The 15,002-nt window shown below is 48.0% G+C and overlaps 1 protein-coding gene across 5 annotated transcripts in view; it reads left to right on the forward strand.

The window, feature by feature from the left end:
• The window catches only part of Abcc12 (ATP binding cassette subfamily C member 12), a 59,977-nt gene that overhangs the window by 33,441 nt on the left and 11,534 nt on the right, over window positions 1–15,002 (forward strand). For all 5 annotated transcript variants that reach the window (XM_052166606.1, XM_052166605.1, XM_052166604.1 and 2 more), the window contains 5 exons: window positions 1,645–1,734; window positions 2,514–2,617; window positions 4,758–4,955; window positions 5,624–5,850; window positions 8,170–8,307. In XM_052166606.1, coding sequence (XP_052022566.1) covers window positions 1,645–1,734; window positions 2,514–2,617; window positions 4,758–4,955; window positions 5,624–5,850; window positions 8,170–8,307 — 757 coding nt within the window. The remainder of the gene's footprint in view (window positions 1–1,644; window positions 1,735–2,513; window positions 2,618–4,757; window positions 4,956–5,623; window positions 5,851–8,169; window positions 8,308–15,002) is intronic.

A 15,002-nucleotide genomic window follows, 5' to 3' on the forward strand; every position in this document is an offset into this window, starting at 1 on the left:
CCTTAGAGGGTTGCTATTCTTCCCTTGTCCCCAGGGCATAAACTCTGGACTTCAACCTGTTTAGGACAGGGATCACAATGGGGTGGCTTCCTACAAGAGTGCTGACCCTCACTAATATGTAGCATGACACATATACTCACACACACACACACTCACACACACACACACACACACACAAACGCAGGCACACACACACACACACACACACACGCACATGCGCGCGCACACACACATGCACTCTCTCTCTCTCTCTCTCTCTCTCTCTCTCTCTCTCTCACACACACACACACACACACACACACACACACACGCACATGCGCATGCACACACACGCACTCTCTCTTTCTCTCTCTCTCTCTCTCTCTCTCTCTCACACACACACACACACACACACACACACACACTTTTGGCTAGGTGTCGTGCTATAGGTTTGTAATCCCAGAACAAGGGAGGCAGAAGCGAGAAGATGATGAGTTTGAGGTTTGCTTGGATGACCACTGCATATACTGTTTCTGAAGCAAAGCAAGAAAGCAAATAAAACCAAGAGTACACAGCTGCACACCTAAATCACCATCTTTAAAGCTCTCCTCTATCATTTTATATATCAAGTGGAAGGCACATCTGGATTTCAGAATGTTAAAATATGAAGAAGAAAGTCTTGAGTCCCTGGAATCAGTCGTTGCTAATGCTGCTTGTGACATACGCACATTTGGAAAGACAACCTATTTTGGGGGGTGTGTGTGCTGTAAGTCTCCCTAGGCCAAAGGAAATCACCAAGATTTCCTTGCAGTCTTAGTTGGGGTGGAGCTCCAGGCTGCTCGGCATCTGACATCCTGTGGAGCGGGGAGGGGGAGACCGCTGTTCCGCGGGTCGCTCACCTCCCACCCTCTCTGGACTAGGAAGTGGACTGTGATTCATCACTGGAGACAGACTGTGTCTCCCAAGGTTAGCTGCTGGGCCCAGAAGTGCCCGGTGTTGAAGAGGCAGGGCTCGCACTGAAGGCTGGGCAGCCCTCCTCACCACCCACTGCTGAAGTATTTTCTCAAGCCCAGGAAAAGCCCGAAGTCTGCCAGTCACTGCCCTGGGATGGCTGAAAGAACTGTTACTGTTTGTGTTTTGGGTTGCCCTCGTGCCGCCTTTCCCTCACTTGCAGCCTGAGAAGAGAGTAGAACATCCCAAAAACTTTTTCAGGCTCCCAGACACAGCATGGTGGGACTTTGCCCGTCTGTTAGGCATCTGTGAGGTAGAAGAGAGACCAGGGACAAAGTCCCCCCATCCACCTGTCCTGTCACAGCAGTGCACACAGCCCAACTTGAACTTAAGAGCTGCCAATGGATGCAGACACTGTATACTCATCTGTCTTCTGCCTAGCATTGAGATCTAGGAGCCAGCACAACCCTGGACTCCCAGGGCTAAGCAGTTAGTGACCACCACAGAGTCCTCAAAGGGCTCCAAGTCACACGCCCCTCAGGAGGATCAGACAATATAAAATGAGCAAGGTAGAACATTGAAAGCATGTGGAAAATAGGCCAAGGACTGCAGCAGTGGAGGGGAGGCTCCAAAGGGGACATGCTGGCCTCACTGTGTGCTCCCCACCCCCGCTGGTCACCAGGCTCAGGACCTTCCTTGTGTTTGTCTCGGCAGCTCCTGTGCACCAGCTCATCCAGATTGAATCCCCCCAAGAAGGAATCGTGACCTGGAAAACATATCACACGTATATTAAAGCTTCTGGAGGTTTAGTATAAAACATCAGGTTTCTTGATTTAATTTGCATTTTAAAAATCTGTTTTTAAACTGTTGGGTTCGTGTTTTTATGATTCCGTCACCAATTACTCTTTTTATGCGTGTGCTAGGGCTGCTTATCAGTGCTTTCATTTCCCCCTAAAACCTAAAGTCTGATAATACAGCCCTTTAAATGGAGTCATTTTTTACCTCCATTAAAGCTGCCAGGTTCTGTTTTATTGGAGCTGAGTGGGCAGCAGCCAGAAACCATTGGTGGTTCTTACACACACACACACACACACACACACACACACACACACACACACACACACACACACATGAATGCATACACATACACACATACAAATGCACACACACACACACACTCCCATGCAAGCACACACACACACACACACACAGACACACACACACACAACTCATTGCACAGGAGACTATCTGCATATACAAGTTTCTTCCAGCAAGACTAGGGATTTGGGTATTAGAGATGGAGTTTATATGTAGCCCAGGCTGACCTCAAACTTGCGACCTACCTACCCAAGCATTCCCAGATGTGGGACAACAGACTTGTCCCACCACACTAGACTCTTGACTTGCTTTTAGCAAATACCGAATTGCTTTTGATGAGCATGGTAACACATGCCTGTGTCCTTACTAGCATGTGAACATAATCTTTTCTCTGCAGCCTTTGACAATCTCAAATCCCAAGAATGGGGCTCAGGGTAGGCGAATCGGCCACTGGCTCTCACGTGTGCAACCCGTTTCTCTGGCAGGGTACCTGGTCTCCTTCCTGGTGCTGTGTCTCTTCTTCCTGATGATGGGCAGCTCTGCTTTCAGCACCTGGTGGCTGGGGATCTGGCTGGACAGGGGCTCCCAGGTGAGTTTCCCTTGACAGCACTGAGTCTGTGTCTTGGAACAAAACTGAACTGAGGTTTCAAAACAGAGAGTTACACCCACCTTGCCCCCTTTGGAGACACTGAGGCTAGTTTCTGGGGCCATACAATTCAAAGTTTTGAGGTCCGTTCCTGTTTTGTTCTTTTGTTTTTGTTTTTGTTTTTTTGTTTTAAATAAGCAAGGCACCTGAAAGTGTACACATACATCTTCAGATTTAAAAAGGCATTTGCATGAAAGATGATGGTTCCAATGCGTGTCCCGGGTAGGATAGTATCAGTTTGAACGTACCTCTGAGGAAGGACAGGGACATTCTTCCAACTTGCCTTATTGAGAGGACCTGAAACAGATACAGCCTTTGGAAGAGCTTCAAGGCTGCCAGGGGGTCTTCCGTTTCTCCCAGGGTTTCCATCTTGCCCAGGGCCCCTCCTGGGCAGGACCAATCCACTCCTCTCCCTCCGGCTTGTTGGCCTTTGGTTTCAAAGCTTGTCCTGGAGCTCCAGGGAATGCTGCGTATGGGGGTTGGGGTGCTTGCTCATCTCCCAAGATTACACTGTGATAGCACCTTGTTGCTATGACATCAAAGTAAGGATGCATGGGCGTGGGGGAGGGGAGAGGCTGTTTGATACAGCTTCCTGAGGCTGTTCCCGCACCACAGGGCACTGAGATGCCCACTCTGTGCCAATAAATCGAGGTCTGTTTTTCAAATTTGTGTATTCGTCCCAAGTCTCCGCTCATGAAGATTTTGTCCATTTCTCAGAGGACCTCAGATGTAGGGTCAAATGGAGGCATCCCCCGGACTCTGGGCTTCCTCAACAGGCCACTGACCATGCAGCAACAGTGGCGTGCCCCTGTGATTATTCCTGACCCGGGATGCTGCGGGTACCACCGACAGCCACTACAAAGCCTGCTCTGCAAGCTGAGTCGTTCATCAGCTAACCGCCCCTCCCCCCCAGGGATGCTTTTGCCTCTGCAGGAGCTCATCCATCAGCAACCTCTGGTTTACATTTCCCCCATTACTGTAATCAGCGGAATGGCATTTAGAAGAAACATGTTTGCTTGCTCCCCAAAGGCATCCTTGACTTTTTAGCACACAGCCCAGAGAAAAATGCAACTGTCAATTTCCCCGACAACAGGGTGAAGATGTCCCCTCTCCAGAAATGCTATGTGACGCGTCCCCCTCACTGGGAGGGATGAAGCCATAGCTTGTTGAATCCTCTGAGAGCCTCTTGGGTTTGCTAAGCTTCCTCTTTATTGTTAGGGACTCCAGAGTAGAGCAGCGGCACCCCGACAGGACAGTTGGGCTTTGGAGACAGACCAGGGGAGAGGATTGAGGAACTGGACCACCCTACATAGAGAGCCCTGAATCTCACTAGATGGTGGCTGCTGCTGGGTGGCGTGGCAGGCGGGAGGATGGTCCCCGATTCTCTGCCCTGTCTGGGTTGCCAGAGGAGGAGCCAGGCCGGCTTCTTAGAATCCTGAGGTCTCCTTTGCTTCTGGGTCTTCTTGGCCTAGCATCACTGCAGGTCTCCTGAGGCCCAGGTAGCTTCCAGGACGGCCGCTCCACGCCTGTATTTTCTCCACCATCAGGTGCTCCTCTGTGAAAGAGGCCTGCAATGCTCAGGCAGGCCCTGAGGGACCTGATTTTACCTACACGACTCAGTGCTGATGCGAATTTAAATTTTACTCTTTTAAAATGTGTCTGTGAATGCATGTAGGCACTCGTCCCTCCCTGTGTGGGTGTGTGCAGGATGAAGGCTGACTTTGTGTCTATTCCCTTATTCCTCTCTACCTTAATGATTTGAGGTAGGGTTTCTAGAGCTCACTGGTTTGTTGAGGGTGGCTAGCCACCGAGCCCCAGTGATCCACCCATCTTCCCCCAAATCCTGACACTGGGGTTACAGGCCTGTGCCACCATGCCTTGCTTTTAGATGCCAGTTAGGGATCTGAACTCAGGTCCTCATGCACGTGTGGCAAATGCTTCACCCACTGAGCTGCCTTTCCCGTCCTACCTGACTCATTTGTAACAGCCCTGTGCCTCTTCAGAAAGAGTATCTGAAATAGCGCCCCCCTTCTCCCAATAGCATACTGTTCTTGATACTTCTTTCTCTGTTGTTGTGTTGCAGGTCATCTGTGCACCCCAGAGCAATAAGACAGCCTGCAACGTTGACCAGACCCTGCAAGACACCGAACACCACATGTATCAGTTGGTTTACATAGCAAGCATGGTATCTGTGCTGATGTTTGGCATCATCAAAGGATTTACCTTCACCAACACTACACTGATGGCGTCCTCCTCTCTCCACAACAGAGTGTTTAGCAAGGTAGTAACACACCGGATTGCTTGGTCCACAGGGCTAATCAGGTCCCTTATGCTGTGCCAAACAATGGACTTGGGATGGGACAGCTCTCCTGGAGTCTGCCATCTAGTTTTCAAGCTGTCTTCCACTTGAGTACCATACAGGAAGGCCAATTTTAGAGAGCAATAGGGACACATCACGGACTCTTAGGCTGGAAGGATGGTGGAGAAGATGTACATCTTGCTTCCAAGAGCCCCAGCTAGCGACAGCCTAGAAATGGGCTGTTGCTTTCCTCTGCTGTGGCGGGCAGCAGCAGTTGGTTTCCCGGACCCTTACCAGAGCACGCAGGTATGCTCCATGCTTTGTGGAGTAGACAGACAAGTAGACTTGGCATTTTGTTTGCCTGGGGCTCAAAATCCCTCCCTCCTCTGAGAGTACCAGGCTCCCTTATCCCAGGAGTCACCAAAAACCACTTGAGATTTAGTGAGGAAGCCCCTATACATAGGCAGGGGATCTCGTGAATTCACTCATGGTGGTGGCCTAAGAATGGGGAGCACCACCCTCATTTTCCAAAGATCACCTGACCTGTGCTTTGGAAAAGTAGGTCTGCCCCGCCCTCCCCTCCCCACTCTCACCTTCCTGCCCTGCCACACCTTCACTGAACACTCAGTTCCCTCTGCTTCCACCCTCAGATCGTCAGGAGCCCAATGAGCTTCTTTGACACAACTCCCACAGGCCGGCTAATGAACCGTTTCTCTAAAGACATGGATGAACTGGACGTGAGGCTGCCATTTCACGCCGAGAACTTTCTGCAGCAGTTTTTTATGGTGGTGTTTATTCTGGTGATTATGGCTGCTGTGTTTCCTGTTGTCCTTGTGGTGCTGGCTGGCCTGGCTCTACTCTTCCTCATTCTTTTACGGTAGGACTATACACAACTTGAAAATGGGAAATAGGCAGCCAACACCCCTTGCCCCATAACACAAACACACTGAGTGGGCGGGGGAGGGAGGGTGGGAAGAATATGAATGAATATATGCATCAGCCGGGAGGCAGGTGATGGTGAATACCTGCTTTTTTTCTCTGATGGGAGAATCCTAGATTCTTGGCACTTGTTACACACCAGGTGCTATGGCAAGTACCAGGCATCCGCTGGCTTTTTGGCCCCAGGGCAATGCCGGGAGGTGGGTAAGTTATTAGGAGGTTCAGGAAGCTTGTAAGCAGGCTTGCCATCTGTCTGCTGATTCATTCCTAACCATTGGGCTCTGAGGAGGCCCATCTGCAGCCACTTTGGATGTTGAGAAACATCTCTCACTGTAGCTAAAGATGAACATGCACGGAGATGTGTGGAGGGGAATGGACAGGGAATGTGTGCACGCCCATCAGGAGGGAAGCTGCAAGCGGGGGTGAGGGGCAGCGGGATTTCTCATCAGGTAATATGGGGAGTACTGAGAGGGACCAGAGAGCTCAAAGTCTGAAAGGTTTGTGCCAGAATTCCAGCTTTGCCAGGAAGCTTAGTTGGAGAACGCTGAAATGCTGCAAATGTGTTCCTTCTCCCCTAAAGTCATTATGATGTGTGCCTTGCCTGTGTCAGAGGAGCAGATGGGAGGAGGGGGATTAGGTCCTCCCCAGTTAAAGATACAGTGGAGTGGTAAACAAGCCGGAGACATCTGGAGTTTGAGGAAGGGCTGGCAAGGAACAGGAGTGAGTGACCATGGTGAGGACGGGAAAGCGGGTTTGAGGAGCACTTAAAAAGCAGTGTCATCAGGGTTTCACAAGGGGTGAGACTTTTGGGTGTCAGGGAGATTGATACAACCAAGGGCAACCCAAGATGGCAGACCTGTGTGCCAAGGAAGATGGTCTGTGAGGAGAGGCAGTTGAGTAGTCACGGCTTAGACTCATGCACTAAGTCTGAGGGCAGTGGTAATGGCAAATGCGTGAGGGGTGTCCTGTGGCTGGAGGTTGACACGGGCACTCGACAGGAGCAGGTGTCAGGGGAATTAAGACTAGTGGCGTGGGATTCAGCAGAGCCAGCTCTCACTGCGGCACCCTTGGTGTCACCGAGGAAAGCACACATTTCCAGACTCAAGGGTTTATTGTGATGGCCAGTGAACACTGTTTTCTGAGAATCCATCACAAATACAAAGCAGACCATGCGAGTGGATCCCTCGTGCCTCTCTCGGTTCCTGTTATACCTTCGTTTGACCGCTTCGGCCGCTGTCGTCTCGTCTCCAGTGCTATTGATTGACTTAGTAAAAGCTTAAAAGAAACCCACCCGACATACCCAATCCTTTGCTATAAAGACAGGAGAGACAGCAGAATGTGGAAAGCTCAGTAGCTCAGAGCACAGTGAATTCACTGTAAGCACATGGACATTAGGCTAGGGCGCCTCTTTGGAGGATAGCCAGCTAATGCTTGCGGGCATAGGTGTCCTATCTTCAGGACTCTTGGGACTTCCATGTAAGGTGCAAGACAGTAAGGTGCAAGAGAGCTCAGTTTTGTACTCAGTTCCTGAGGTTATCATGATGTTTGTACAAAATTGACTTTGGAGGGTTGCAAACTGGCAACTAAGTCAGAACCTTCTTTATCTGATTGGTTACTGTCTTATTTAGGGCTTTAATGCTATGAACAGACACTATGACCAAGGCAACTCTTATAAGGACAGCATTTAATGGAGGCTGGCTTACGGGTTCAGTGGGCTACTCCATTATCACAGGCAGACATGGTGCAGGAGGAGCTGAGAGTCCTTCATCTTGTTCCGAAGGCAAACAGAAGACGGACTTCCAGGCAGCTAGGACGAGGGTCTTAAATCCCACACCCACAGTGACACACCTACTCCAACAAGGCCACACCTCCTAATGGTGCCACGCCCTGGGCCTAGCACATACAAACCATCACAGTCATCAAAAACTGGTCAGGGGCTGCACTGTGCACAATCTTTGGGTCTTCAAAGTGTAGAACTGTCTACTGTGATGCATGCCACTCTTGCTACGGGAAGCCCTCGTGTCTGAAGACAAATGAAATAATGGTGTGCTCAGACTTTTCAATCAGTCCATCCCTCCTCACACAGCCAGACAGGGCCTCCCAGAGGAAGGACTGGCAGCTCTTCCAGCTATCACGCTACCTGGCTTGGCTTAACGGCCACGTGGAAGGTGTGGCTGGCCTGCCTGTGCCGAGGGAGGGCTCGCCAAGGCTACGCTCTGTGACCTTCTTGGACCCTCTTCTCCTCCCTCCCCCACAGCATTTTCCATCGGGGAGTCCAGGAGCTCAAGCAGGTGGAGAACATCAGCCGCTCACCCTGGTTCTCTCACATCACCTCCTCCATGCAGGGGCTGGGCGTCATCCACGCCTACGACAAAAAGGACGACTGCATCAGCAAGTGAGTTGCTCCGGGGGTCTCCCCACCTCACCGCCCAGCCCAGATGGGAGGTGCCGGGCTCCTTTGGAATTGAGAGGGGAAACGATGGGGACAGGTAAGGGGCTGGAAGAATCAGGAGCTTTATTTCTAGTATTTGAAGCCTCGAAAGATATAGACTGTGTGTGTGTATGTGTGTGTGTGTGTGTGTGTGTGTGTGTGTGTGAGAGAGAGAGAGAGAGAGAGAGAGAGAGAGAGAAGTGGGGTGGGGGGAGACAGTGAGAGGGACAGGGAAACGGAGAGGGAGAGGAGAGGAAAATCACATTCATCCTGCTGCGGACGAGCCCAGGGCCTTGTGCAAGGCTAGGTAAGCACTTCAGCACTGAGCTACCTCGGCCAGCTCTGTATGACTTTATATGTTTTATTTCTTGCTAAATGGGTTCAATTTAGGAAAATATCTAAAAAGCAGAACATTTACAAAAATCACTTGTAGGCCTCAAATCCCAATCTTACTCATATTTTCATGTACATATTATGTGAATAATCATAAGTTGAAAAATCCCAAATCTAAAAAGCTTCCAAATCCCAAATCGTTTGAATACTGGCTGTCATACTGCAAATGGAAAAAAAAAAATCTCACACTTGATCTCATGTGACAAATCTTACACTTGACCTCATGTGATAGACTGTAGCCAAGACACAGGAACGGTAAAAAATATGCATGAAAATCATCTGCAGACATCTGTTCACAGTGGCACAAGCCTGTGGTCCCAGCTACTGAGGCTGAAGCAAGAGTATCTACCCTTGGCCACAGAGTGAGATCAAAGCCAATCTACACATCATGGTGAGACCTTAGTGAGACTTAGCGTCTCAGAGAGTTAAGAAGAAGATCTAGGTGTGCAGCTCAGCATCTGAGCATCGCTTAGCCCGTGAAAGGCCCTGCCTTGCATCCCCAGCACTGCAAGATACAATAAAGCAGGTGAATAACCTGCAGGCCACCACGTGTGAAGCACAGCAGAAGCACAAGCCGGTTCTGTGCATAGAGTGGTTCTTCATTTCCAAGCTATCTCATTCTCCATATACAAACATTCCAGAATAAAAAAAAACAAAAACAAAAAACAGAAAACGTCCAACTAGGGCTAGAGGGAGGGCGAAAGAACAGTGGCTGCTCCAGTTTTGAGCCTGACTCCCAGCACATGGTAACTCAGCCTTCTGCAGCTGCAGTTCTAGAGGAGCTGATGCTCTCCTACGGCCTCCACAGACCCTAGGCATGCATGTGGCAGCAGACATAAAATCAGGCAAAACATCTGTATGTATAAAAGAACTAAGTTAAGTAATTAGTTAATTAAATTTAAAGAAGCCCTAGTTACTTCTGGTTGGTCCTAAGCATTTCAGACAGGATACTTACATTTATTCTCATATTTTTATTTTTCAACCCATGAGGTTGTTTTCTTTTCAAAGGTTATTTTGAATATGACTTTCATAGCACTGAATATTCTTTTTTTTACAATAAACACATTTTAAAATATTTTATTAATTCTTTGAATCTCATACAATATATTTTTATTCAGTCCCCATCCCCCAGTCCTCCCAAAGCCCTCCTACACATGCAGTTTTGAGTTTTCTTCTCCCCCTCCACCCCTTTAAAATCCCACAGGTTCAGATGATGTTGTTCAACAGGTCTTGGGGGTAGGACCTGGCTCTGATCGTAGTCACTCCACCACAGGTCACCTCACTTATTAAAACTCTTTCTCTCCCAGTAGCTACCAAAAGCCAGTATGTTCTCAGCTGGCGGTGGGGTTTCCTGCCCACCCTCCCTCTTGTCCATGCTGGGATTCTGTCTGCCTTGAGCCTGGGCGGGCCCTGTGCGCGCAGCCACAATCGCCCCACGAGTTCGTATGTGCAACTGCCCTGTTGTGTCTGGAAAACACTTTTCTTTGATGCTATCTACCACTTCTGGCCCTTAAAAATCTTTCTATGATCTCTTCTATAAGATGCCCGCGTTTTGTGTGGAAGGCGGTGATAAGTATGTCCCACGTGGGGCCGAGCACTCCACAGCCCCTCAGTTGCCATACGTTGGCCAGTTGAGGATCTCTGTGCTAATTGCCATCTACAGGAATGAGAAGTTTCCCTAATGAGTGTTGAGAGGCGCACTGATCTATGGGTATAGGAAATTACTCTTATACATATACATCTGACTGTTGAGATAGAGTCTTGATGTGCAAGCCTCCGCCCCTATGTGATTTGCAGTCGCACACCCACCCACCCCCCCAAGCTCAGAAAACTAACTTTTAAAGCCTACATTTATGTATTGATTTTTATGTGTGGGTAGAGCAGCTTCAGAAGACTTGGCTTGTGAAGACGAGAGTAGTGGATTCATGTAGCTTCAGACTTCTGACATACCATAGAAAATGGTGTAAGTCGCAACTTCCGAGCGAGATAGTGGACTAGAAGCTGCCACTGTTGTGCGACCTCGTGGAAAAGAAGGGTCAGAACAAGAACAAGTGGTCTCTATTACAGCAGGAAACAGAGAGAGGAACTCCAGACGCCCACCAAGTCGTGACAGGATCTCTGGAAAGTACAAAGAGAAGGATGGGGACCCACAAAATGCAAAATACTACTACACAGCTCTGCTCACAGGGCTTCCTAGTGGTGGCAGAGGAAAAGACAATTGTCACTGGGGTTGCAGCCCTCAGTGGTTGACTGGTGAATTAGGGGGCTGGGCCCAGGGGAGTCAGTGTGGGAGGGGGCTGAATGATAAGGGTGTGCACCGTCTTCACAGATGCCCCGGTAAAACGTACTATGTGTCTGCTAACCTAAAAAGAAATTAAAAAAAAAATCGGTTGTTCCATATGAAGATCCACAAATGAAATCAGAAGAGATATCCAAATCAACAGGTATGCAAATGTCACCCCAGAAACCGAATAGATTAGATGATAATGCCTGGCACTGTAATGCCATGGGTCAGAATTCTTCCACTGATGACTCTGAAGATAGGAAAACAGGTAACAAGCTGATGAAGTCATTCTGGGACGTAGGGAAAAAGAGAGAAAGTGAAATTGCCCAAGAGAATCAGCAATAAGGGTGTAAAGATTACTAATAAGGAAGAGAAATTCATCAAGAAAACAAAATTAGAAACCAAACACGCTTGCCAGCAGACGTGATGAGGCAGGGAAGGGCTTCAGAGATGGAGGGCAAGGATGGGGAAATCCTGTTCTTAAGATCAATAAGGAAAGAAATAGTGGATGAACCAGAACAATCAAGAACTCTGGGATCCTATCAACAGATCAAATTAAAAGACCTCCTGATCTAGAAAGAAATAGACATCTGAACTCAAGATAGTCAAACTTCAAAATGATAGAACCATAGAAGGACTTCAGTGTGACCTTATAGAGCATCAACATACAAAACAAAGGAATAGCACTACCACGAGTAAAAGGACAATGTCAACTCGTCTAGAAAGGCCTAAACATCAGAAAACCACGAGATTTCTTGTCAGCGGCCCGTGCTGGGAAAGCATGGGATGGTGTTTCCAGTCTCCAAAAGCAAACAACCTCTGACCCACATTGCTATGTCTGAGAAAGCAATCTTTTAAAATTGCTCTGTCAGGACAAGCAGAAACCAAGGTAGTTTGTGACAGAGAAGACAACACTACAGAAGATGCTTAAGAGGTGGGGCATTCAAAGGAAGAGGAAAGCTGGTCTTAGCCATAGATAGCGGCAGTGGTGGCTCAGACCTGCAGCAACAGTCAGATCTTTGAGTTTGAGGCCAGCCTGGTCTACAGAGCGAGTTAGAGCTACACAAAGAGACACTGTCTCACCTCCCCCTCCCTCCCCCTCCCCGCCCAAGAATCTTAAAACCATAGATGAACAAATCCCAGTACTAGTTAGTAGAGGAGAAAAAAATACAACAGATAATCTAAACAACTAGAAAAAAGCAGCCTCAAAAATCACAGCAATTGGTAAACATTTCTTTAATAACATAATCTTCAATCTAATTGGTGGCCTCAATTCATCAATTAAAATATTCAGACTGACTAACTGGATATAAAGAATTAGAATCAAATGGGCACAGGTGCTAGCCTAGTTTTTGGGAGGCAGAGGAAGGAGGATCAGAAGTTCAAGGTCACCTTTGGTCAACCTTGGCTACTTGAGACCCCCATCTCAAAGGAACAGCAAGATGCAAAATCACCTCTCCCCCAGGCCCTGAGAAAATTAGACTTAGCTCTCTGTTGTCTCCAAGAAACACACTTCACTCTTGAGGACACCCTAGGCTGGAGCCTGAGGGATGGAAACCAGTCTATTAACCAAATGGAAGGAGGAAAGACGCTGTCATAGTTACTCTCATATCCGCTGAAGAAGACTTCGAGTGGAAATTACTCAGAAAAGACAAAGCAGGACCCACATGTGGGTGGAAAGAGTCATGTCTCAAGTGGACAGGGCAGTTATAAATGTAGGCTGTGATGGTTAAGTATTGGCGGGTGTGGTTCATATTGCCAATCTGATGGGGAGGCACTTTCCCACCCGAGGTTCCTCTTCCCAGATGACTCTAGTTTGTGCCACATTGACAAACAACAAAACCAAAACACCAAACCAACCAAACAAAAAAACAAAATAAAGGACCATCAACCAGGACAGGGGCCATTATTGGGATAATCCTGACTGCAGCTTTTAGGTCTTGGGAATTAACGTATGTCTAGAATGTTGAGGAGTTTGATCTTAACACAATAAATGTATATTCTCTCTCGTCACAATTTAATAAGAGCTCACAGCACAGCGGACAGAGTTTCTTCACATTTGGAGTTGTAGCTGCTTTGCTTTTCCTTCTCAAGGGCCTTGGGAAGGGAAAGTGATAGACCCCCTCCCCCATGAGAACTCTACTGCTAACCCTAGCAAGGAGACACAAGCTTTCTGCACGTCCAGTGGGAGGCTTTCAGTTGCACAGATTTACCTAACTGCACAGGCCCCTGGGGACTGCAGTCCTTTTGTATCAATGGGGGGTGACAGTGGAGTCTGACTACCACACAGATGCTTTCCCCTGCTCTTTCCTGTCTTGTAAAGGTAACATGATGCTGGACAAGGAGGTTCTCTCCTGTAATCATAATACTTATGAGGCTGAGGCAGAGGGATTGTAAGTTTTGAGGCTAATCTGGGCTACATAACAATACCCTGTCTCCCAAAGAAAGAAGATAAGGGAGAGGAGGCAGAGGAAGTTAAGGAGGAGGAGAAGAGGGAGGAGGAGGAAGAGGAGGAAAAGGAGGGAGAGGAGGAGGAGGGGTAGGGGTAGGAGGAGAAAGGTGAGGAGGAGGTGGAAGGGTAGGGGGAGGAGGAGGAAGAGGAGGTGGTGAGGAAGAGGTGTGGTTGATGGAGGAGGAGCTAACTTAACATTTTCATCTCCAGAGAAAAAGGAGGGAGGTGATTGGAGAATGGTGGAGAAAAGAAGGCTTATGGGACATATGGGGAGGAGGGAACTAGGAAAGGGGAAATCATTTGGAATGTAAACAAAGAATATAGAAAAAAAAAGGGAAAAAATCCATTTTCATCTCTACAGTGTCCCTCACTGAGGTCTCTTCAGACAAAAACCTTTACTGAGGACTTTGCAGCTTGCCTATAGTTTAGTCAGCAGTTAGTCCTGTTATTCATTTGTTTAGTTCTTTTTCTTTTCTTTCTTTTCCTTTACCTTTCTTTTTCCCCATTCCCTCCCTCCCTTTCTCTCCTTCCCTCCATCCCTCCTTTCTTTCTTTCTTTCTTTCTTTCTTTCTTTCTTTCTTTCTTTCTTTCTTTCTTTCTTTCTTTCTTTCTTTCTTTCTTTCTTTCTTTCTTTCTTCCTTCCTTCCTTCCTTCCTTCCTCCCTCCCTCCCTCCCTCCCTCCCTCCCTCCCTCCCTCTTCTTTCTTTCTTTCTTTCTTTCTTTCTTTCTTTCTTTCTTTCTTTCTTCTTTCTTTCTTTTCTTTCTTTCTTTTCTTTCTTTTTTTTTCTTTCTTTCTTTCTTTCAAATAGAGGACAGGGTTCTTGACTGTCCTGGAGCTCACTCTTGAAGACCAAACTGGCCTCAAACTCAGAGATCTGTCCGCCACTGCCTCCCCAGTGCTGGGATTAAAGGCACGCACCACCACTGACATCTATTAGTTTGTTTCTTGATGCTATTTGTCTAGAGTCCTGCATCACACAGACGCTTCTGGCATACTGATCATGAAGTAGTGTCCCTAGAGCCTTTCGACTCTTTGCCCTTTGACAAACAAAACAGACAGACACTTATTTCCACATAGTTTCTCCTCCAAGAAGAGCCTCCCACAGCCAGCTTAGCCTCATGTGACTGACACGGTCTCTCTCTTCTTGTAACGCTTGCCTTTGGGAGAGCTCTGGCTTCTGATGTGTGGTGTGCTTTTCACCACACTAGTAGGAAATTATGATATTTGGGAAAGTATGCTGACCAAGGCCTGGTATAAACAAAACAAAACACAAACAGTTATTAGAATGGAAACAAAATAAGTGTGATGGTGTGTGGGAGCCTTGTGTCTTCTTAGGGATTTACACCGGAAAAGGCATTACTTCCCCCCCCCCCCCCCCCCCCCCGCAAATTCTCACCAATTGTCCCGACAAGCGCCCTCCCACTGGGTCAATGACCCTTTAGTGGGCCAAGGAATTAGATGTCTCTCATAGCTTACCTAAAACTTCAGTTCCTGATATTTTCTGCCTGGAGGCTTGGCATGGCAAGTAG

Source organism: Apodemus sylvaticus, chromosome 21 (genome assembly GCF_947179515.1).
Source record: "Apodemus sylvaticus chromosome 21, mApoSyl1.1, whole genome shotgun sequence".
Lineage (NCBI taxonomy): Eukaryota > Metazoa > Chordata > Mammalia > Rodentia > Muridae > Apodemus > Apodemus sylvaticus.